Below are 23,072 nucleotides of genomic sequence, written 5' to 3'. Positions count from 1 at the left end.
CAACAGCTTGTGGTTTTTCCTCGTTGTACCTGACCAATTTGCCTCATTTGTCTGCCTGCTTATTTTGCATACCGTCAGCTACTGTACTCTCTGCTCTGCTCTAACCAGAGGCTTGGACGGACAAACACACACACACACACACACACACACACGTGCGCAGAGGGTGTACCGCTATGAAATCAAAACTTGCTGAGCTCGTTCAGCAAAAAGCACTAAAAGAGATTAACATACGCGGTGGAGTTTTACACGCCATCAGCAACATGCACACGCACACACTGACACAGGATCCAACATGGAGACGTGTTACAAACAGGTTGGTTTTTTATTTTTATTGGAATACATATGGTTTGCTGTACAGTTGGCAGCTTCAAGAGACCTACATGCAGAGTGCGCCAGCCACAGTAAGGTTAAAACATGCACAATGTATTAAGTCTAAAACAGGAAAGAAAAAAAAAAAAAAAGAAAGAAACAGCCTCCCCACTCAGTCCACCTGGCATTGCTGACACACTGAGAAGCAATAATAAATCATAAAAACCCTTTTGATCACACACATCCAACTGTGTTTGACACCTCTGTCTGTCAGTCTCCTTCTTCTGCACACAAAATGAACTCATAAACACTCAGTATTAAAAAAAAACGTTGATTGTACAGGCCTGAAATTCTTATCCGTGAGATGAAATCCAGCTATATGTTGATTTTCTTTTTAAAATTCCTATTAGATTATTTGTGTACGTTAATATATATATATATATATATGTACACACACGTGTTTCTGGGGCCTGCACGCTTCTTTCTTTGGCAGCACTTACAAACATACAGCACAGAAGATGCACAAACCCTGAATTTATGAGCGACGGAGAACAGAGCAGCTGAGAGGCCGGAGCACTGAACGGTCCCCGATAAAAGCGGGGGGACACATGGCAAACCACTCAGCGCCGCGGACCTGCTCAGCTCTGACAAAACGCACATCGCTCTCATTCTTCAACGACTGTGACACAACCCTCTCTCTCTCTCTGAACGGTCTCGCTCTCTGATCCATGGTGTGCCGTCACGTCTCCAGGTGGTGAGAAAATGTCTCGCATTAACACAACAAACACAAAATAAAAGGAAGAAGTACTCTCCAGGAGTGTAATAATAACAACGAGGAAGATACATTATCTTGCAAAAAATATCATTCTTAAAATCAAGATGGACAAATACTTAATATATTTCAATAATAAGGCCCACTTTACAAAATTACAAGATTTTCCTTAAATAAAATCTATCCGATATAGCTTCCAAAATAAGACATCTTTTGTTTAACAAAGAAATAAAAACATACATAAGCAGAAAAACAAAACCAAAAAAAAAAATGAAAACCCTCAAATTGATTATTTCCCCTTAATTTCAGTATTTTAGAGACAGGGTGTCCATCTAGGGGAAACATTGGCACTGTCTCTGTCTGTAAACTGGAAATACTGTGGAATGATTTTGGCACAACGTTAGAAGGCTGAGATGCAGGCGTAACAGGGTGCCATGCCTCAAAACAATACGTTCAAACACGATTCATCCACTGAGTGCACGCCAATTTCCTTTTCCTTTAACTGGTGAGATGACTCTTAAATACTCTAATTTGGCCGGTGCAAAAACACATAACGTTACTGACTGTGGTGCATTCAGCAAACAGCTACTGAAACAGAGTTTAAGTACAATTCTGGGACATAAAAGAGGAACCAGGGGGCATTAGTCGTTTGAGGTCTTAAAGTTAAGTGCTGGTTAAGTGCAGATTACAGCCTATGCCGCCCAGTGACACCATGACCCAGGCTTCACAATGGAGGCCTTTGAGGACAAGGGCCCGCTCGCTGCCCAAGAGCCACCACTCCAATCTCCACTAAGTACATTCTAGTCTACTTTATAAAGAGGAAACAACAATGACTTGTAAATAACGGATGTTTATACATACACCAGCAGAGCTTAAGAGGATTTCTGTTAACTCTTTAGTTGGGATTTGAGCAGGAAAGCGGAAGCAGGCTCTTTTCTCTTTTTATTTAAAGGGACAGTTCACCCCAAATTCAAAAATACTAATTTTGCCTCTTACCTTTAGTGCTAATTATCCATCTAGATTGTTTTGGTGTGAGTTGCAGAGTGAAACATCTGCCTTCTTTCAAATATAATGGAACTAGATGGCACTTGGCTTGTGGTGCTCCAAGCGTAAAAAAAAAATACATTTGCTAAACTCAAAAGCAATGTCTCTTTCCAGAAATCATTACCTGGTTACTCAAGATAATCTACGGACCTTGTTGTGAGCAGTTTCATGTAGGAACAGTTTTCATTTTCACCCCATCATCGCCCAGAGTGAACCGTGCATCTCCTCGTGGACAGGAGACAGCACGGTTAGTTAGCGAGCCTCTTTTCCATGAGTGGATGCATGCTTCCCTCTGCACAGTGATACGGAAAGAAAATAGTTCCTACATGAAACTGCCCACGACAAGGTCTGTGGATTATCTTCATTTACACGTTCAAGATTTCTGGAAAAAGACATTTCTGTGGAGTTTTTCCAAATGTAAATTTTGGGTGTTTTGAGCACCACAGGCCGAGCGCCATCTCGTTCCATTATATTCAAGAGAAGGCAGATGTCCCTACTGCCGATGTCTCCAAAATTTGGCAACTCACATCAAAACAATATAGATCTATTCTCTGCCATCTTCAGAGAGGAGAGGAACTGACAAAAACCGTGAAACTGTTCCCTTATAGTGCCACAAAAGCCATAGAAGTCTCGACACCTGTGAAATCTTCACTTGAGTCCCAGATGACCAGTCAGTACGTTGCACCATGTCAACACCACACAGGCTTCCCCCACTGGAAGCATCAAATAAGACCTATATGACATGTGAGTAGTAGGCATGTAGCCCAAGATAGAAGCGTTAACTGGTCTGTTTCAATGGACGGTGTGGACGTACAGTCGGGTGTTAGTGTACTTTGGGGCCTTGTAAGGAAGGAAGGCAGCATGCACAGCAGAGGAAGCAGTTTCAACTTTGCCCTAAGCCCTGCTTTCTTTGAAGCCGGTCTCCAGGAGGGAAAGCCTCCAACGCGTCATAAAACCTACAGTTTCCGACAGCTGGGCTCTTCCCGGGACCCCCCAACTCAATTTCTCTCCTCAGGGTGAGAGAAAGCGAGAGAGACGAATGATAGAGGTTGAGGACGGGTGAAACTGCGGGATTGTCTGCGTGGTTGACTAATTTGTTGGGCGGAGGGAAAACAGGTGACACATTCTCGGGGCGGTAAGGCAGGATAAAGGTTAAGGGGGGCCCTTGCATCATCAGTTGCTATAAACAGTAATCCTGACCCACAGTGATGTCATCCTCGAACTCTGACAAACACACGTGCACGTTCGTCATTCAGCACCTTCTTACTCGGGGATCTGCAGCCGCTTACAGCGCGCCAGTTCACATGTCGAGCTTTAAAACGAGAGCCCTCGCTGACATATTAATAACAACACCCACACAGACACCGATGGACGACCACACCATGTGTATCTCTGGCAGTGTGGGCGCAGGCAGAACTGGACATTCGATACCCGTTGTCTGTTTTAATTATCCCTAAAGTGGACATCGCTGCCAAGCTGCCCGTCTTCCTCTCTCCTGTATTTAGAAGCCCTGAGTCAAGACAGGATTAGATGCAGCCCTGACCTCTGACCTTTCAGCTACCCAGGGAGCTGCTCATCACTGTTTGGTGACAGGCCTCTGGCCTTCAAAAAACAACTCTCTGAACCAACAACACATATCACCGCTGTTTAGTACTCGGCTTCCCTCTAGGAAATGAGAATCCAAGGAAGATGCAGAGAAAGAGAGGAAGAAGGAGGGAGAGGGAAGGGGGAGGGAGGGACTTTTGACTTCTGTGAAATACTCAAAGGAAAACTGGAATCAGTTGAAAAGATGAGAACGAGGAAGAGATGGCAACAGAGAAAGCACAGAAAGACTATATGATCATCAAGTCTTGGCGTGTGCGCTAAAAGCTCTAAACAGTTTGTCTGGTCTGTTTTTGCCCAATCACAAAGCCAGCAGCTGCCCCGAAGAGGCCACATGGCAATCCTTTCTGAGGCAGCGCTGCACCCTGCGACTCTGACAGACAAATCCAAGGGACATAGCTTTTTGGGCGGTGCGGTCTGTATTCTTAAAAGGGCGCTTTGAAGTTGGACTAGTTTTTCTCAGGGAACCTTGTTTTGACATCCCTCAGGGAGGAGTTCCCTCGGAGAACCTCTTCTTACGCTTCGACCAAAAATACTTTTACGACACAACAATCCTCCGAACGTAAAAATATATAAAGTTAAAAAAAGAACCTCTCAATTAGTATCGCATGTCACTCATGTGCACAGTCTGAATTTGCTGGGACAATCTACCTCTTTTACTGCATCTCAAGGCACAGATGAACCTACTGTAGATGTGTCGAAGAAACGGTGAAAGTGATGTAAATGAACATTCGTGTAACGGTGAACAAACATTTGAGTTTGGATTTATCACCACACAGTCATCACCTCTGATCCGACTCATAGTTACAGACATTGCATGGAGGTGGGGGGGGGGGCAGTTTATTGATTGCATATAATCTCCTGCTTGCATAAACAGTAAAGTGACAAAGCAGCGACACTCGGGGCTCCTGCCTGACCTTTGCACATTAAAGGAACCTGTACATACTATATGGAGACTCATAAATATTACAGCTAGATGGCGGCTGGTAAGAATGCAGGAGGACTGAGACATGTACATCCCCAGCAGGGTCTGACTCAACACAGCATTGAAATCCATAACAGCAGAAGAACCGAGATGGACACCGGGCTTTAACAGCTCTTCGACAGATCCCGTGTGTCCCGAGTTGTCACAGTTATGACAAAGAATGCAGTCGTGTTGCATCGAGCCGTCAAGCAATTGGTCATTCTCGGCCGCATTCAAGAGCAACATTCAGATAATTTTGCTGTGGGATCAGAGTTTACATCGCCTGTCGAGCTGCAGTGAATCTTAAGCGTCAGATTTTTACATCCAGCAGGAGCCTGTTGAACGACTCAAACATTACAGAAAAGGTTTGAGGTTTTTGTCATAGATATGCACCATTCACCTAAACAAAAAAATAAACAAAACACCTTATTGTATTACTGGCCACTACTGAGATCAGCTTCTATGGCACCCCCATTGCCGCAGTGGCCACCGCCAATGAGAGATTGCTCCGACATACCAACCACAAATTGATATTTTTTATGTAACAAAATAATACACCTCTATAGAAATAAGAAACAGAGATAAGCTGGGACGATTCGCACGGCGAACCCAGTCAGGCTGGACTGTCAGTTCCTTGTGGTGAGAAGTCTATGACTGGCTGGCATGTACACAGTATTTACAGCAGCACTGAAAATATGTCCGGTTTGCTGGTAATCCAAAGTCCAATGTCCATGTTAAAACAGAAACTCCATTTCACTATGGCTCTCTCAAAATACATGAATGAGGACAATTGCAACAGCTGTAAAACAAAAGCACCATGGAAATTGTAGCATGGTTTGAGGTTATAAACACTGCCCTCCACAACCCCCCTTAATTACTCTTTTTTTTTCTACATGTGCATTGCATTTCATTGCGTGCAAACTACGATTTTCTGTCTTGATATGGTTGAGCAGAAAGGAAAAGGATAATGCAGAACAGGAAGCAAATTACAAAGAATCAAAATAAGTGGTGAAAATGGCAAAAAAAAGCATAAATACCGTCCCGGTCTAGCAGAAGTAATGTGTGTGTGCATGTGTTCTCCTTAAATGCAGCAAACCAGCAATCCTTTATAAGCATGCTGAGTCACAATCGTTCAAGTGCTCTTCAGTTATTACTTAGAAACATGCAAATGTTTGCTCAACTTGGAAGAGCCCAAATTATATCCAGTTTGAGGCTGCATGCCAGGAAAGTGGTGACACGGGTTAAAAATAAACCAAAAGTTTTAAATGAACATGTGTTTTCTTGTTGTTTGCACATGTTTGCATGGTTTTGCGTTCATATGTGTGAGGAAAAAAATCAGAAATAAAAAGCACATATGGCCGTCAAAGCAAACATGAGTGGATATCATGGTACGAGTCAGCAAAGATGGTAATTCGCTTCCTGTTTTTGGTCACATTTAAGGTAAAGATCCTTTAGTTTGTGAAGAATTCTGCATGACGATCCGGCCCTGTGAGATGAGGATGCATCCTAAGCATCGTACTGCTGTTGATTGAAGATAGAAGCATTGAAGAGCGACATATTCAGCTCCATTGAGGTCACTGTAATGGTCCTCTGAGAAAAGGCATTCTCAAACGTTTGAGTCTCTTTAAACCCTCTCTGGCACGCAGGAAAATCTCCAGCCGTCCCCAGCATGCCAGCCTCTCCCTTGTCAAGTTTCGGGATTACACTATAATACATCCAACACAAGAAGCGGAAGAGGAAACATGGGCTGGTGAGGCGACCTCCAAACACACTGTACAGGCACTGTCTTTTTCATTTATGCCTCTTTTGGGACAGAGAAAGTTCCGGATAGGAAGAGCCGTTCACGTCTCAGCGTACACTCAGGGTCAGAGTAAGGATGTCTGCGGTTTGTTGTTCTATATGGCTGCAACGGCTATTTTTCTTTTCTTTGCTTGTTAAAGAAGCTGTAGATGTTGACTTTTGGAGATGGTGTAGCCACTAGTTGATGGGAGACTGATGTTTGGCCCTCCTCGTGCCATTGAGAGATTAATGGAGTGCTGTTAAAGAAAAATGAAGAGAAAGATCTTTCTTAATCCTTCATACTTAAACACAACTATTTGTCTCTTTTAGAAACATGACCATGGTCCATCATTTCCTAATTATTTTCTAGACAGTCTGCCAGAAAGAACAAGGTAATTTTGTCCCAATTATGGGGAAAATAGATGTCCAATTGATACACTTCCAATTAAAATTATTACCATGCATTTCAAGCAAAACTCTGAGTCTTTCAGTCGGCTAAAAGTCGGTCAGCTGAACATGAGAAAATGTGGAATTAGTTTGTATACGAGTCAACAAGTATGTAGAATAAACTTCAAGTATCTTCCTGAAAACTGTTGAAGAAGCAGCAGAAGTAAACTGACTCGTAGTGACAAGATTTAATTAATTGTGTATCAAATTCACATATCTTTAGGATCAAATTTGTTGCCAAGGCTATTTTTTGTTTTATTTTGTCTTTTTACCCTGAATAATATTTATCATTGGCATATTTTCAATCCCTATGTTTAATTTTAACTAGACATTAATTCATCTTCCCATGTTTAACACAGAGCGCTATCATTGTAATGTATACATTGCCTGCTCTTAAAAAAACCCAATAAACACATTAAAAAAATAATGAATGAGTATTTATTCAGGTTTAAATGGAGCCTCTCATTAAAGACATTTCCAATAATTAGTGCTAAATTACATAGTCCTTTCCAGCATACTGATGGAAAATATTCAGGAATTAAAGACAAAGGACTTTTCCAGTTACAGTACAGTTCACCTGAACCTTTGCCTTGCTCATAGACAGCTCAGCAGAGTGGATGCAAACTGTTCCATACAGCAAATATGAGGCTAAACCCTGTCCCTGTGCTGTTTAATGTGCTACAGCAGTGTAGGGTCAGTTTAAAACTGCAGATGTGGTTTGAAACCCTCCTAAGAGATGTGACACCATTGCAGCAGGGTTAATTAACATCAGCTCCCTTTAATTAACGAGCTTCAGGAGTCGTAGGAATAGAAAAGATCCTGCCCTCTCCTACCTGTCCTTTTGCTGCTCAGACCCAGCTGGTCTAATGATGTTCAGACTGACGGCTCCACAGTCTGCTTCCCGCTCCACTCTTCCCCTCGGATCTGGAGCCCGACCCTTGACCCCGACTGGACCACGGATCCCCTCTGGAGGATGCCCCTGCTGTCTTGGACGCCCGCTCATAAGCGCTCCCCAGGATGTGTGAGTCGCTGGGGGGTAGCTGCCGCCTCCAGGAGGCCGGGCTGTGGGTCGGGTTCGGACTGGGCTCTGCGCTATCAGCAGGCTGGAAGGTTAAAAAATTAGATAAAGAAAGATTATTGTTCCTGCTCTGATTTGGCATTGGCTTTGTTAGAAACACAAACATTACAATAGAGGTTGGTTCATTCAGTCCCATACTCCGTTGTATAGGAGCGCTGGGCACTTTGTTTGGACTTTATGTGGGCACTAAATACATGCTGTTTATGTTAACTGGTGTGTGACAAGGAAGTCTGCCATGTGGACTTCTGCCAGAGGAAAAATCCCCAACCAAAAACCCCAAACATACCCCAAGCTGAGAGATTTATAATTTGGTGGGCTGACTAGAAAACAAACCCCAAGTTACTAGTCTGTGGTGGCTACAACGGCACGTCCCCTCTCATAACCTCAGTAACCCTGCTTCAAGAAAGCGAGAGTTAGATGACGATGCAGTTCCTAAAGCACACAGAAACAGCACCCCGCTCCTGTAATTTCAGCTTTAAAAAAGCACCATAATTAGTGACATTTGGTGGGTTGGAGTTGGCTTCTGATGCAGTTTTAGAATGCATTCTCGCTAATTGGCTTTAATGGAGCCCTGCTGGACTGCCTTTTCTCGGTCTCCTGGGGTAACAGACAGGAAATCAGTCACCAGAGATCCCTGCCAAGTAGGCGTAGTCAGTGTGGTCACTTCCTGCTCCCGTCACCGAGGGGAGGAAACGGCAGAGTGGCATATTCTCCTTCTATGGTAAGCCACTGCTGCAAGACCGGGGGCTTTCACAAGGTTTCCATGTATTGCACTCTCAGTGTTCCTCCTACACTCAACAGGAGGCTAGATTGTTCAACACATTCGTGACAACAAAGATTTGGCAGGTTTCAATTAAAAACTTCAAAGAAAAAGCTTGAAAATGACAATGCCTGTGATGTTCTACTGCTTTTAAAAGATGTGTGGCTTCAGTAGAAGGAAAATTAGTAACTTCTATGAGTGTGCCAACCGAGAGCTGTTTTTCCCCCCGTGTGGCTGAAAGTTAATTTAAGAAAATATTTGGGCAAGAGGAACGTCAGCCTGTAATAAATGGCGTTAAGTAAGTTGATGTGCCACAGCAGAGAAAGAAATCTACTGGGAACAGCAAGTGCTGCTGCCATCACAGACCTGCTCCTGCAGATCACATCAGAACGCCTTCAGCTCGGAAAACCCACTTTTATAGGCTGTTATAATCAGAAACGCTAAATCATGTGTGACAGCACAGCATGATGATTTGACATAATAAAAAAAGAAAAGGTGGGACGAAGAAAAGCAGTGCTGTTAGGTATATATCTCGCACCAACTTTTATATGTGAAATGAGCCGGGTAGTCATGTTCTCTGACATTTAGAGGAATAGTTTGACATTTTGCCATACAGAAACGGAAAATGGTATCAATCTTCCCATCCGACTCTCGGCAAGAATGTAAATAAGCATTTTCCAAAAATGTCAAACTATTCCATAAAGGTAAGGTTGGCAATGTATTTTAAAAGACTTGTTTTTTATTAGATTTGTTGAAATTCTCTGTACATCCCGACAGCAATAAATAGATATAATGCTCTGACAAAAACACACGGTTATATATTGCCAAAGCTATTAGTGAGCTACTGGCACGAGAAAGGCAGAGAAAGTGCAGCCAAAATTTCTGACAGCTAACATGCTAGCTTGACAGCGTTGAGCCATGCTTACTGACTACAATCCTTCATTTACCTCATACTCTGGAGTTTTATGAGGAAAAAAAGGGCTCTCTGTTTAAGAATTATCAATAAAGTTTCCAAGAGTTACTTTGAAAACCAAACAGACATTGTGGGAAGACTCGGCTCTCCAATACAGACTGAAGCCCAGCAGATTTAAGAAATAACACACGTAGCGTGTCAGAGCTTCTGCAGAACAAATTATACCCCTGCTTTAAATCTGTCTGCCCTTGGTCTCTCGCCCAATTTTAAGGAACGGTGCTGTCTTGCCAATCCAAGCTCTTAAATCACCTCTCAAGCAAGACAATGCTCTTAACACTCCAGGTGAAATGTGCGTTTCATTTGCCCAGATGATGATCCGTTTATTGGTTGTGATTTATAAAAGCCAATTTTTTTTATTGCTTTTCACGGGTCACTCATATCGTGCCTGTTTTCTGATGTTGTACTACTGAAAACATCCCACAGACTGTTATTCCGCAGGGCTTCTGTTCTGCGGGTCACATCAGGCGAACAGTGAATAATACAGAGGCTCTGATCCCACACTTTACCTTTACTGCCGCTGGTTTTTGACTCAACAAAGGATGTTTTGGTATCTCGCTCACCGGCCATATCGGCCCTGTCGTCCTCAGCCAAACATAAGTTCACGGCTCATTCATGTACCGTCTGAGGTTTCCTACTGCTACAGCAGGGAGGAATTACTACAGAGCTGTTCTGTTCTGGGCTCTGAAGTGTGGAGTGACTCCTACAGAAAGACAGCACTCCCCATTTTCACACTTACCTGATATGTTCGTATAAGAGTTGGCCTTCAAGTGTGTTTTGGATCAAGTCCTATATGCTCTTTATGTTCTGCTCTATATGTCTATTATCAAAGCTATCAAAGTCTACAGCTATGAGGCTGCACTCAGGCAAAACAGTGCTTTGAGTTAAATGTCATCAGCTAATGCAAACATGATCACAATGACAATGCTTACACACTGATGCAGGTAAGTGTAGCTGAGGTTGATGGGAATATCATTTTACTTAAAAATCACAAGAAAACTCCAAGGCACTCTCTTATGAACAAATAAAATTCCTTTATTGTCACGTCATGGTCATGTTAGACCTTGACAAGCCTTTGTCAGGGAGTCAAATAGATGTCAAGGAACAAAAGACCCTTTTAAAGTGCTAATCCATCAAGGTGGATACCATATTTCATGCTATCCATCCAATAGTATGAATAAATTTCACTCAAAACCCTTAGAGGGGAAGCCAGGGGATCGCTAAAGTCACTAGAACACATTGCCCTGGAACTGTGCCTGTCTGAAGAAAACTGTGCCAATCCACCCACTGGATGTTGAGTTATTTCAAGTCAGGAGATCACCGAAATCATTAGGAATTATGCTCTGGGCACCATGGATATCCATACCAAATTTAAAGGCAATCTAACCATTGTTTGCACAGACATTTGACTATAAATAAAAAAAAGCTAACGTCATGATTGTATTATAGGTAAATCAACAAAGTCAGCAGGCTTAAATCTCAGGACACGATTTATGTCGGCACAAAAAGTCATGGCAATCAGTTGTTGAGATATTTCATTCTGGACCAAAGCGGTGAACTGACAAACCACAGGCAACAGTCAAGGTTAAACAGAATTTATATTATGGATTTGGATCATGGTGATGATACGGCCATGACCTTTGAGTAGATGAAAAGATGTCATTCTCTGTCCCATAGAGGTCTGAATAAATGACATCCAAATAATTTATACATGAGGCTTCAAAAGGAAAGCTAATCAATACGCTATCAGTTTGTCCGGGTCGCTGCAGGGTACTTAAAGGATCTGGGAGTGTTGTCTCCTCCTTAATGACTATATTGATCAATAGTGCCTTACTGGTGCTGCTGACTTTCAGTCTGCTCTACTCTCATTACTGGGAGGCCTTTGATGTCATTGGTCATCAGCCACTTTCTAGCAAAAATACAATCTAACAGTCTGACTATCTAAATGCAGACTGCAACATTTAGGGATCAAGTTTTAGCCAAAGATAGAGGAGTAAGGATACCAAGTGAAAGACAGATCAATGATGACTAGCTGCATTCCTCTTTCATCAACCCATCCGCCTCCATCTACAAACGTGTAATAATACAAACCTCTTCTATCAACCTCTGACACTGCAATCACAAACTAATCCCAACCTCCCGCTGTCCTAACTGCAGCTGTATTTATCCAAACCTCTTGGGAACGGCTGTACTCAGACCACTGAAATGTTCTGAATATCCAAACCAAAGATGATCGGCTGTGCTCCAAGACGTGCTTCAAAGCCCAATTATGAATTGAAGTATGTTGTTTTTGCACTGCAGCAATTTTTCCTCATAATTGCTATCCAAATGGAGTAACCAGTTCATGAATCAAATATCTGGATGAACAAGGCTTTTAACGTGGCTTTTAAGAGTCAACCAAGCGGGTTTGGGTACTTCCCATAATGAAGAAGTGACAATAAGAGAGGCAGCTCGTCAGGTCACTGCTGGTTTAACACATCACGGACTGGGCAGGGACTCATTTTGCTTATTTCCAGGGCTCTACAGTGACCATGCAGTCAAGATTGAGTGATGTGTGACGGGGTCAGAAAGAGGAGAGCAGCAGACATATGAACCGATTGAGAATAAGTGGTCGCCGTCCTGAAAATGCGGCGTTGGGGGTCAAGGCCATGTGGTAGAACTGATGTGGGCACTGACCCTGACAGAGCTCCTTGAGGCCACTTTGTTCATGTCAGGGCTTAGATGACAAATTAAATAGAGGGATCGAAGTGAGAAGAAAGGGAGGGGAGGAGTCAGAGACAAAACATAGGTGGCTCACCTCTAATGCTCTTTCTACAAGCCTATATTGGTGCTGAATGGGGGCGCCAAGGGTCGAGGCTCACTTGGCCCACTGGGGCGAATGAGAAGGTGAGGCCCTGTTAGCAATTACAGCTCCAAGGCCATGCTATGTTTTTATGCAATTGCATATTTGAGGGAGAAGCAGTGTGAAGACAAACTTGACCAGTGATCATCTGAACCAGTACATGCTGTACAGCTTAGTATTGTACCCCGTTCACACTGAACAAAACCCCCATCTTGAACTCGCAAACATCTTACTTTTGTGTGCAATGTGAATGTAAATTATGGGGGTTTGCTCCCAGGTAAACTAACTTTCGTCCAGTACAAGGACTTTGCATAAATCAAATAGCAGAAACTTACAGAGTTCGTGATTACAGGCTCTGAGCAGATATTTAATGGCACTTGATATTTGTCTGATACATTGGTCAATACCAAAAAAGGGCTGATGCTCAGCCCTTGAAAATGTTCACAGAGGAAGAGAACCCATTATGCCGAAAACAGCACTGCACGACTCCACAACCACGTCCCTTTGACCTAAAGTCCCGGTCCTGACCTGGCCAATACCCCTTCAATGCACTACTTCTCAATGAAGAATCATTAAATCTTCAGCACAACAGTTACAAAAACAACACTGTGGTACACCACAGGATCAACCAGTCAAGCAAATATTGGAGAAATCTCTAGAACTATATTTGACAGCAGATCTGTGTGCAAAGACAAAAAACAATTTAACTCCAAATAACTTGAACTTTTCACCCTTGATCGCAAATGTGACCAATAATGATGTACGAGACGGCAGACACTTTGCGTGTGTGTGTCTGTCTCCTTGGCAATGTCCAGTTTATTTATAGGGGAAAACACAGATCTTACCCGAAGGCCTCTAGTCCAACCTAGTTTGTCAAAATGACAGACTGACATGTTATTGTAGCCATGGAGCCCACTCTGTAAGCACTACTACAGCCATTTGACAACATATTATATACCAATAGACAAGTAAGTTAATACTGTAGCTCATTGGTAGTTTTCACCTCATTTTTCTGACTTGTTTAAACTTTCACACTCCATTAATGAAGTTAAAGATATTCACACAATCTTACATGTCAATGCACAGGCACGGAGAAATGAAATCAGAGGGCTTAATCTGGCACCTCGTACAGAAACGTGTTGTTTACAAGCTCCAAAACCAGTCTTAAGTTATGTGTCAGGTTGTGCCAAGGTTTTGTCATACTATATGTGAAAAGAAAACTTATTAGCAACAAAAATAAGCTCTTGAACAGTGATAGATGCACATACAGTTTGTGCAGGAAGAAGAATGTCTGTGGATCACAAACAACTTAGGTGGAGGTGAGTATTTGAACAGTTATCTTCAGCCTGGCAGGGGCACAGACTGTAAATGTGGTGGCACATTTAAATACAAGAAAGCTATTTTCTTCTCCTTGAGGTTTCCTAACCTTCTTTTCCCCCTGTTGAGGTTTTTTCATTTCCATCCTCCCTCTCTCTTTTTTTTGTCCCACCCTTTTCTCTTTGTGCTTACTGGGGCAGCAGGAGTGGGGCCTACAGAACTGCTGTGCTAAGCTTGAAGTCGCAGAGCCTGGCGTCAGGGAAAAATACAAGCTGGGCTCTCATGCAAAGTGGACACACCAGGAGCTCAGCCCTGCGGTTGTACTTTCTGGACTTTTATCTTCAAGACAAAACAATGTGCAGAGTGGTGCGATAATACCTTCACCTGTATAGCAAGGCAGAGTAGTTTAGAAGCCACATTTTGCAGTGAAAGTACAGGCTTTGTTTTTGCCAGAAAACTGAGAAATTTATGCTTAAAGCAGACACAAGGACCGCTTTTCCAAGAAGGTGTAAGCAAATTAGTTTGAAGCTGTCTCCCATGACCCCAAGGTAATATATTTGACATTATATGCACACAAAACCCTTCAAAAATACTCTTCAACCCCAGCTCTGGGAGAAACTTGTCATATTAACGGAGACAAAAGTGACAAACAAGAATGGAAGAATTTTTTTTCTTTCTCCTTTTGGCTTCTGTTAATGCTTTCTTTAAGGGAGTCATTCCATTTTGTTAAAATACTAAAAAATACTCCAAGCATGTAAAATAACTTTATATTAACATTATCTACATGCCAACATAATTTCAAAAGAGCACATTTCATAAGAGAAACATGTTGGATGCCCTACCTGTGGTGTGTATGATCGGCCCCAGGACTGAGAGGTAACAGGTGCATGGGGTACGATCCTTCCCACGCTTCCTGGCTCCGTGGTGGGAGACTGTGAGCGCTTTCCCCGGCGGATCCCTTGTTCGTCGACTTCCCTGGTGTTGGGAACCACGCTGTTGATCCTACGCATGTATACCTGACACAGGGAGTGACACAAAGAAATAAAGATAAAATCTAATGTTGTTCCCTCCTATCCTACAATCTATTATTCCTTCTCATACATTTATTCATTATCTCACCTCTGCAGGGGACGGCTTGGCTCCCTTCTGTGCCTCAGCGTTTCCACCAGCTCCTAATCCGCTGTTTAGCGACTCTTCTGTATCGAAGGTGGTTGCCCGGTAAGCCCTCCATGTTGTTGCAGCTTCTGCTTCATCCTCTGACCCACCATCAGTCAGCGTCTTTGAACCCCTTCTTCCCTGGCCTGTCTCATCCACAGTTGCCGGACCCCGGTTCCTCCAGGTGCTCCTCACAGTCACATTCTTCATGTCTGGTAAACTGTCTTCTTGGGAGTACTGGCTTGGTCTTTGGCGTCTCCAGCTGGTGACCGTGGTGGTGCTACTGCTGCTGCTGCTTTCGAAGCCTGACTCAGTGTCGTTAAAGTCTGCGGAGCTGGTGTCCGGGGACTGGAGGCTGAAGTTGCTGCGCTGGCAGCAGAGGTGGCTGGTGGTGGTTTCCACTCTGGAGGTGTTGTAGAGTTTGGACCTTGATGAGGAATCATTGTGGTCGTCCACCCCACAGTCCTGGTCCTGGCACGACCGTAAGGTGATCTCACTCTTGGGAATGGAGATCTCATACGGGACAGAGATGCTGCCATGGTGTTCACTGCTGGGGCCTGGCGATAAGTAAAATCACATCACAAATTTTGTAAGCATTTCATAGATATAGATTTCATTAAAATAGAGTAGAGATATAGATTTATAGACAAGACGAGAGGCAGTGTCCATTCAGTGTCCAGAATGGCTATATGGATGGTGGTGTCAGATAATGACCAAAAAACAACAAAACTAATGTCATTTCCATCAGCCTGTACTGCACTCTGTGTGAAATGCTCCTAGAGCTAGCAGTTAAATGTTAGCATTATAGCACTAGAAACTAAGATGGTGGACACAGTAAACATTGTACAGTAACTGCTAAATATCGGCACATTATGATTGAATGTTGAAAAACAACCAAAAAATATAAAATGTCTTCAAACAGCTCATTTGGCATAATCAAAGTCTCCAGAACCCCCTAGATCCCAAATTGATTTGAATATATGTTAACTCCATTCTTTTGTAAGCAGAAATCTCAGCTGATAAGCTCAAAGCATTAGCATGCATCCTGTCTAAAGTGGTGCACAAGCTTGACCACGTATCAAGGGTGTAAATAACGTCTTTTCAAATCAATTTGGAATCTCGGGGCTTTCAGAGACTTGGATTACACTGGACAAGCTGTATAGATATGGATATTTCAATTATAAAACAAGTCCACTGATACAGTTGGTAAGAAGAATGTTGCAAAGCTGTTTTGCTGTGAAGCTCCAGAAATCACCCGACTGCTAATGCACACGGAGGTGATGATATAATGAATTTTCATTTTTGGGTGTCCTTTAGACACACGGCTATAACAATCGATCCATGAAAATGTAAAATAACTTTTCAATAACTTTTGCTTGTTTGTCTTTTTTTAACTTCCTAAAAACCATGCTTTATTTACAATTAACAGAATGGGAAACTACAGGAGTACAGCAAAAGGAGGTTGGCTTTGAAAATCAAATGCATTATACTTTCCGTTTACCTGAAGTTCTACTGGTTAGTAAATATACAACTCCAGTTCTAACACAAGTATTGAACTATGGACTCGCACAATGAAAAGACAGAGCTTCAGCTGCTAGTGTTTGATCGTTCACATGGCATTACAATGATGTTTCGGTTTTTGCTTGTGTTAATAATTGAATATGCAGTTTTTTTATCAAACGTTTGAACATTAACATTTTATTTAGTTTGTGTAAAATGGCGGTGACCACTGAAGTGAAACTGGTTTGTGAATTGTGAAAACTCACCTATGAGGATGTTACTGGTGGAGGTGTGGCGTTCTTTGACCGGTAAGGGTTCGCTGGACACACTGCTGCTGCGACTGCTGGTTCTGGAGGAGCTCGGGTCGTTCGGGTAGATGGTTATACTACTGGTCATTTTACTAGTGGTGGTCACAACAGGTTTGGTGGAGATTTTGGGTTTGCCATTTGTAGACAAAGGTTCAGTAATCATCATTTCCTTCCTGTCAATCTCGACGATCGCGGGCTTGATGACAGCTTTTGACATCCGTGCCTCACGTGGGCTGCACACTCGCTGGATCTCAATCCCTGATGCAGTATGCGTGGGTCCCGGGTGGCCCCCCTCAGCAAACGGTGTTCTGCTGTGGAGCTCCTCATCGAACGAGCTCCGGGTAGAAGAACCCTCTGAATGTGAGTCATGCACATGGGAGTATCTAGGATATCTGGAGGATGCAGTCCTACTGCTTACGGTTGTAGTAGTCGTCTCAGGTACAGGCTCTGGTTCAGAGGGCCTTGAACCAGTAGATTCTGTTTCGGAGGCAGATGAATGACCCTCTGATCCTTGGTCGTTGGGCAGCAGTGGAGTGACAAGGGATCTGTAGGCTGTGTAGGATCCATTGGCTTTGGACAGGGTGGAGGCGACAGATACAGGGACAGATTCCTGAACCTGGTCTGTTGATTCCTGATCTGAGGCAGACGCTGTGTCCTTCTCTAAAGCTGAGACACTGTTGATGTTACTTGAACTTTCAGGCACTACATCAGAGTTGTTTGATTCGCTATCACTACCAACGTACAATTTTGAGAACTTTTCTACTCTGCTCTTTTTAGTCTCCCCATCGGTCTGTTTGTGAGCCGATCTCAGTGGCTTCTGGTCATTAGCTGCTGGAGGGTAGCGACTAAGAACAGATGCTTTTTTAATATCACTAGAAGGTGTCTTTGCAGAGCAGAGAGCAGCGCCTCTGGACTTTTCCTCAGTTCCTCGTCCCGTGTCTCTTACTCCGTTATCAGATGAAATTGCAGTAGTTGGGGTTTTGGGTGTCCTCCTCTTGTGAGCAGGACTGACGGCTCTCCTCACAGACTTCGGGGAGCTCTCCTCTGAGTGGCTCAGGTCTTTGCTCCTCAACTTGGTTTCTCTCTTATGCTGAGGAGAGAGGTCCCTGTTCTTGTGTTTTGGGGAACTCGGTTCTGAGACAGTTGCAGGACTCCTATATTTGGGCTTCTCTTGTCTGAAACCTCCCTTCACAATAATCTCTTCATTGTCAGCTTTGCCATTCTCCAACACCTTAGCGGGGCTGTTGGGGCAAAGGTTAGTGCTCCCATTGCCGTGTTTATCCACATTACTGGTTCCATTTCTTCCAATTCCACCTTTTCCGCACAGCTGCGTCCTGAGCTGCTCCACCTGTTCACTAAGTTGGCGCGTCCTGTTTCGTTCCATCTGGAACTTCTCCTGAAGTTCATAGTTTTTGGAGTCCGAGCTCTTTAGATCCTCCTCCACTATCTCCAGCTGTTTAAGGCGGTTCTTCAGCCTCTCTACTTCCTGTGTCAGCTCCTTTACTTTGTTGTCCTCCTCCTGCGAGCCCTCCAGACCGCTGTTCTTCTCATTTTCAGATTTGTTCACAAGACCGATGTTGTCATCAGCCATCTTCAAGTAGTCAAGGCTCTTCTTGCGTCCTGCCAGTTTACTTGTGAGAAGCCCTGTGGATGAAAGCTCATCCTCAATTCGTGACCTAATGAAATCTGCACGACCAGGGTCTGCGGACATGCCAAGCCGGTTCTTCTGCTGCTCCAATTTTTCTGTCAGCTTCAGAATGATCTTCTCATCCTCCCTCTGTTTTTCTAGTAGCCTCTTACGCTCACTCACAAAGGTCTGGGTGAATCCCTTGAGTTTCTCAAGCTCCATTGCCAAAGCTTGCTCTGCTCTTTCCAGCTTTATCTCAGACCCCTCTACCTCCTTCAAACGAGCTTTGAGGGTCTCCAACTCAGAGGAGAGCTTCTTAGTCAAGTTCTTCTCCTCATTGAGACTGAGGCAGAGCTGGCTGCAGTCAGACTTGCTTTTCCCGAAAGCTTCTTCCAGTTTCTCCAGTTCGGCCATCCTCCGTTGTAAACGTTCAATCTCAGCCCTTAGTTCCATTGTAAGGCTTTCCTCCTCTTCCAGTTTCTCTCTGACTGTGCGGCAGAGGTCCTCAGCTTTGCGTACCTCCTCATCCTTTCCCTGGATCTTTAGGAGATTTTTCCTCAGGACCTCTATGTCATTAAGCAGGGATGAGTTGCTGCCTTCTGCCTGGATGATTTTGTCCTGTAGAGGAGAGAGAGAGTTCAATCAGTCTATACATCTATACATGCAGTAGATTTCTGTTCCGTCTCTATCCACTCATTACTTCTGAAATGCACACACAAAAACACACAATCAGAAGTCAACCAGTACTGACCTGCAGGTCCAGCAGCTCATCCTCAGCCTTCTGCAGCTTGGTCGTGGCTTCTTCCAGTTCGTCCAGTCTTCTGCTGAGACTCTGTAGCTTGTGCCGCAGGTGGCGATGTGTCATGTCTTTATGGTCAGACATGGCTTCAAATTCTTTGTTTTCTACCTGTTGTGTTTGTTTATTGTTTGATTACTATGTTTTGGGAGGTCCACATCTGTGTGGTAGTGATATCGAGTCCCCTCAGGCTCTAGGGGAAAATCTCTTCTCTCTCAGCAGGCTGTCTTTGTGACCGTCACTTTAAGACTTTGAAGTTTCCTCAGAGCAGTGTTTAGCAGACAAATCTGTCATCTGTAGGAGGGAGAGAGGAAGTAACACTTAGTCATCCATAATTTGCCAATGACAGTCATTTGCATTCTCAAAAGGTAGCTCCATAAGTGAGGAACAGGACTGCACACTGAAGCACACAACACAGTATGATTTTACACTACCATCTAATTGCTGTGACCCAAACCATAGGACAGGACTAAATGAGCCCAAACACCAATCCATGTACAAATTAAACACACTTGCACACGCTCTGGGTGCATTTAAGGCATGGGGTGATATGAAAATTACATGTCACAACTATCCTAGCCAACATAATTGAGATAAAAGATGTTACAAATACTTTTTTAATGGAAAACAATGAGTCAAATAATCTTAAATGAGTAATCATAAAGCACAAGGTCTCCCTTCACCAAAAAAGGTAAAATAAATGTTGATACACTCATCTCCCTGTCATCATACAATGTGCAAGTCATGCCTCCAGCTACGATGACGGGCTTTAGAAATCCAAATTAAATCAGGAAATCAACATAGGACTGTGTGTCAGTGAGCTAGACAGCTTATTCACGTGAATATTCATGAGTATCTCAATTCACGATTATCCCAAAAATGAAAAATCACCAAGATAAACTGATTTTGATTTTGATCTGTGAATAAAATCTTCTATTGTCCCACCCCTAGTGCATTTTATAAGAACAACAAACATGACCAGGACTTTCATTCATGAAAATAAACATTGCAAAATCTGTGGCAAAGGAACCATTCATCATCATGACACACTGCACCTCTCTTCCTTTTTGCCATTGAACCACCATGTATTTCACCTTGCCTGTCCTTTAAAGGGGATGGGGTGGGGGCACCGCTCACATGTGTGCGGGGGCATGAGGGTTTGAACATGCCTGCACAAGCTTACACACACACAAACACACATACATGCTACTCCCTGCTGTTGTATCCAACATTGATTTGCTTGCCCGCCTGTTTCTGCTGACAGCAGCGTATCTCAATAACACCAGCCTCCTTCACATACCGCCATCTGCACACATACACAGCTGTCGCTGTGGTAACCACTACATCACAGGCCCGTCACAACACAGTACTCCATTCATGGTCACTAGGGAGGAATAAATTGGCTCTAATAAGACATTTAAGAAAACCATAATCACAAAAATAGGGAAAGTGGAGCTGTGTGAGCCAGTAGAGTTATGTCAGAGGTTGGATCATATAGCCATTACAATGTGCTAGTGCCCATCTGTGGACCAAACATGGTTCTGTGTGATGAGAGCAGAGATTATTAGCACACCGATGTCAGCACGGCCTCCACAAATCGAACAGCTGAAGCTTCCGTCTCATGCATGATTCAGGTAGCGCCGGGTTTTCCCCCTCTTTCTAAATCCTATTAATCCCCTTCCCCCCACTGACCACGAAGGAAATATCGACCTGAGGGTAGGACATAACATCTGCACACATCATCACTTATCGACCCCGAGACAACCAGCTCCATGCCTCCTCTCTCCCCTCGTCTACAGCACCATGTTCAAAGGTTGCTACAAACCACTACATATAAAGACTACTGTAGTTTTTCTTTACATTAAACAACTTTTACCGCTGTAAAAACATCAACCAATGCAGTAAATTAGCTTAAGCTTTTTATCTACATGGCTATATGGTATACTACATGGTATAACTTGCCATTATGGTTAACTTCAGCATTGTTTCATATATTTTCTATCGTTTGATTTGGTGTAAAAAGCCCAAACCACTCTTCCCACAATTCATTAAATGTCTTGTTGAACATAAAACCAAGGCAATACGCTTTGAAAGTCAATATGGCAACGATTACTTTATGAAAAAGTACAGTGCGGACTCAAAGCTTCTAGCTGTAGCGTTTTAATTATTCTTTACTTTGATGAGGTCTAGTGGTTTGGTAATCTTCTCAGCGGAGTACAAGACTTAAAGGAAACACTGCAGCATATAGAGGGAGTAGGGATAAAGACAAATAGGGGAAAATGTTGGAGGGAAAACTGCTAGCCTAGCTGTCCACTTCAATGCCAAAACACCTTTGTCAATAAAGTCACTTTGTGCTGCATTAGGTTTGCCCAGCTGTGGCTTGTTAAGTGAGTTGTAGACCAAATTTTTCTCTGTTGTCTTGAGGTGCTTGCAGTGATCCAAACTTGTCTCGACTGATCCTGTTCCAGGGGAGTAAAAATACAAAAAAATAAAAAATCCCCACATATCTATTAAAAGCAGAGAGCGCTCACTGGCACAAAAAATTTGAATACCTACAGTTCAACTCTTTATGACAGCTCTTCAAGCGGCACTATGCAGCTCAGGAAATATGTAACCGCTGAAAACGACAACGAAACTAGATGATATGAAACATCCTTTAAGTTCAGTTCTTCTATTTTGGCTTCAACATATTTTTTGGATACCTTAGGGTTAGGTTTGGGGCCTCTACATGATCATCGAAGTCCAACAACTCTGGTCCAGTCTCGTCCTGGTTAATAATGGTATTCCGCTAGGTCCAGCTACTCCTGTCTTGGCAGGCTGCCTACCTCTCCTTTCATACTCCCTTTATTTCTTTGCCAGCTCTCTACCTCCCTCCCTCATCTCTCCCCTCCATCTCTCTTAGACACGCACACCAGCACGGCCAAGTGGGCGCTTTTAAGGGGCGGCGGTGCGTGCAAAGCGACTCTGGCAAGGGCCCGCCTCTGCCAAACCAATCAACATACCTGATTCACTTATCGCAGGGGCCGGGGCCTCATTAGCTACATTCGGGACAAGACAGGAGGGAATTAGAAGGGTGGTGGCGGGTGAGATGGAAAGGTGGAGAGAAGAAAGGAGAAGGGCGATAGAGGGAAAGGGAAGGGCAGGAGATTAGAGGTGAAGAAATGATGGAGGAGTTAGTCTTAGACCATGCATTTCTTCCATTTAGGAGCATGACCCACATAGATAAGTGCTCACAAACCCTGATATTCCTGTATTCCTTTGATTTTCCACACCTGGATGCTCATGAATCAGGAGGATATTCTAAGTTTACTGTTCGTCTTCAAGACTGTGGTAAGAAAAACAAAAGATGTGGAGCTGTTTGGTCAAGAAAACAGAAAGGCAGAGGAAGGGAAGAGCTTCATTCCCCTAATCTGTGCTTCGTTTGACAATTATGGAAGCCTGGAGGGGGGTAGGAGCCAGGGAAACTGACCCCTTTTACGCAGATACATTCCTAATGACGTACTAACCAGGGCACTGCCAGTCCCTTGCTCTGCCTTGTCTGCTCTTAACCAGGCCACTGACAGGCTCTCCCAAGCCCATTCCTAACCAGGGCATTGTCTGAGTTTTATGGCCAGGGCCAAGGGAGGGTAGAACATGTTTCTAAGGTTTTGCCTTAGTCTGCCTCAAACATCAGGTGAATCAGGACAAATTAGAGTCCAGATTTGATTTCAGTCAAAGAAATTTCATTGATTGCCATGATTTACATCATCTGGACTGTGAGGGAAACCTTTGTGAATATTCTGACAGTCTGACAGCAGCGTAT

At 43.5% G+C, this 23,072-nt stretch overlaps 1 protein-coding gene across 1 annotated transcript in view; it reads right to left on the bottom strand.

The window, feature by feature from the left end:
- Positions 1 to 303: 303 nt before the first annotated feature.
- The window catches only part of luzp1 (leucine zipper protein 1), a 51,278-nt gene continuing 28,509 nt past the window's right edge, over positions 304 to 23,072 (bottom strand). The window contains exons 3-8 of the mRNA XM_084380482.1: positions 19,226 to 19,564; positions 16,806 to 19,092; positions 15,004 to 15,596; positions 14,727 to 14,900; positions 7,751 to 8,020; positions 304 to 6,727 (exon numbers count right to left, since the gene is read on the bottom strand). Of these exons, the coding sequence (XP_084236608.1) occupies positions 7,781 to 8,020; positions 14,727 to 14,900; positions 15,004 to 15,596; positions 16,806 to 19,092; positions 19,226 to 19,357 (3,426 nt within the window). The 5' untranslated portion in view covers positions 19,358 to 19,564 and the 3' untranslated portion in view covers positions 304 to 6,727; positions 7,751 to 7,780. The remainder of the gene's footprint in view (positions 6,728 to 7,750; positions 8,021 to 14,726; positions 14,901 to 15,003; positions 15,597 to 16,805; positions 19,093 to 19,225; positions 19,565 to 23,072) is intronic.

Source organism: Pagrus pagrus (genome assembly GCF_965226575.1).
Source record: "Pagrus pagrus genome assembly, chromosome: 18".
Lineage (NCBI taxonomy): Eukaryota > Metazoa > Chordata > Actinopteri > Spariformes > Sparidae > Pagrus > Pagrus pagrus.
The sequence above is the reverse complement of the archived record's forward strand: the minus strand, read 5'-3'. Positions and strand labels throughout refer to the sequence as shown.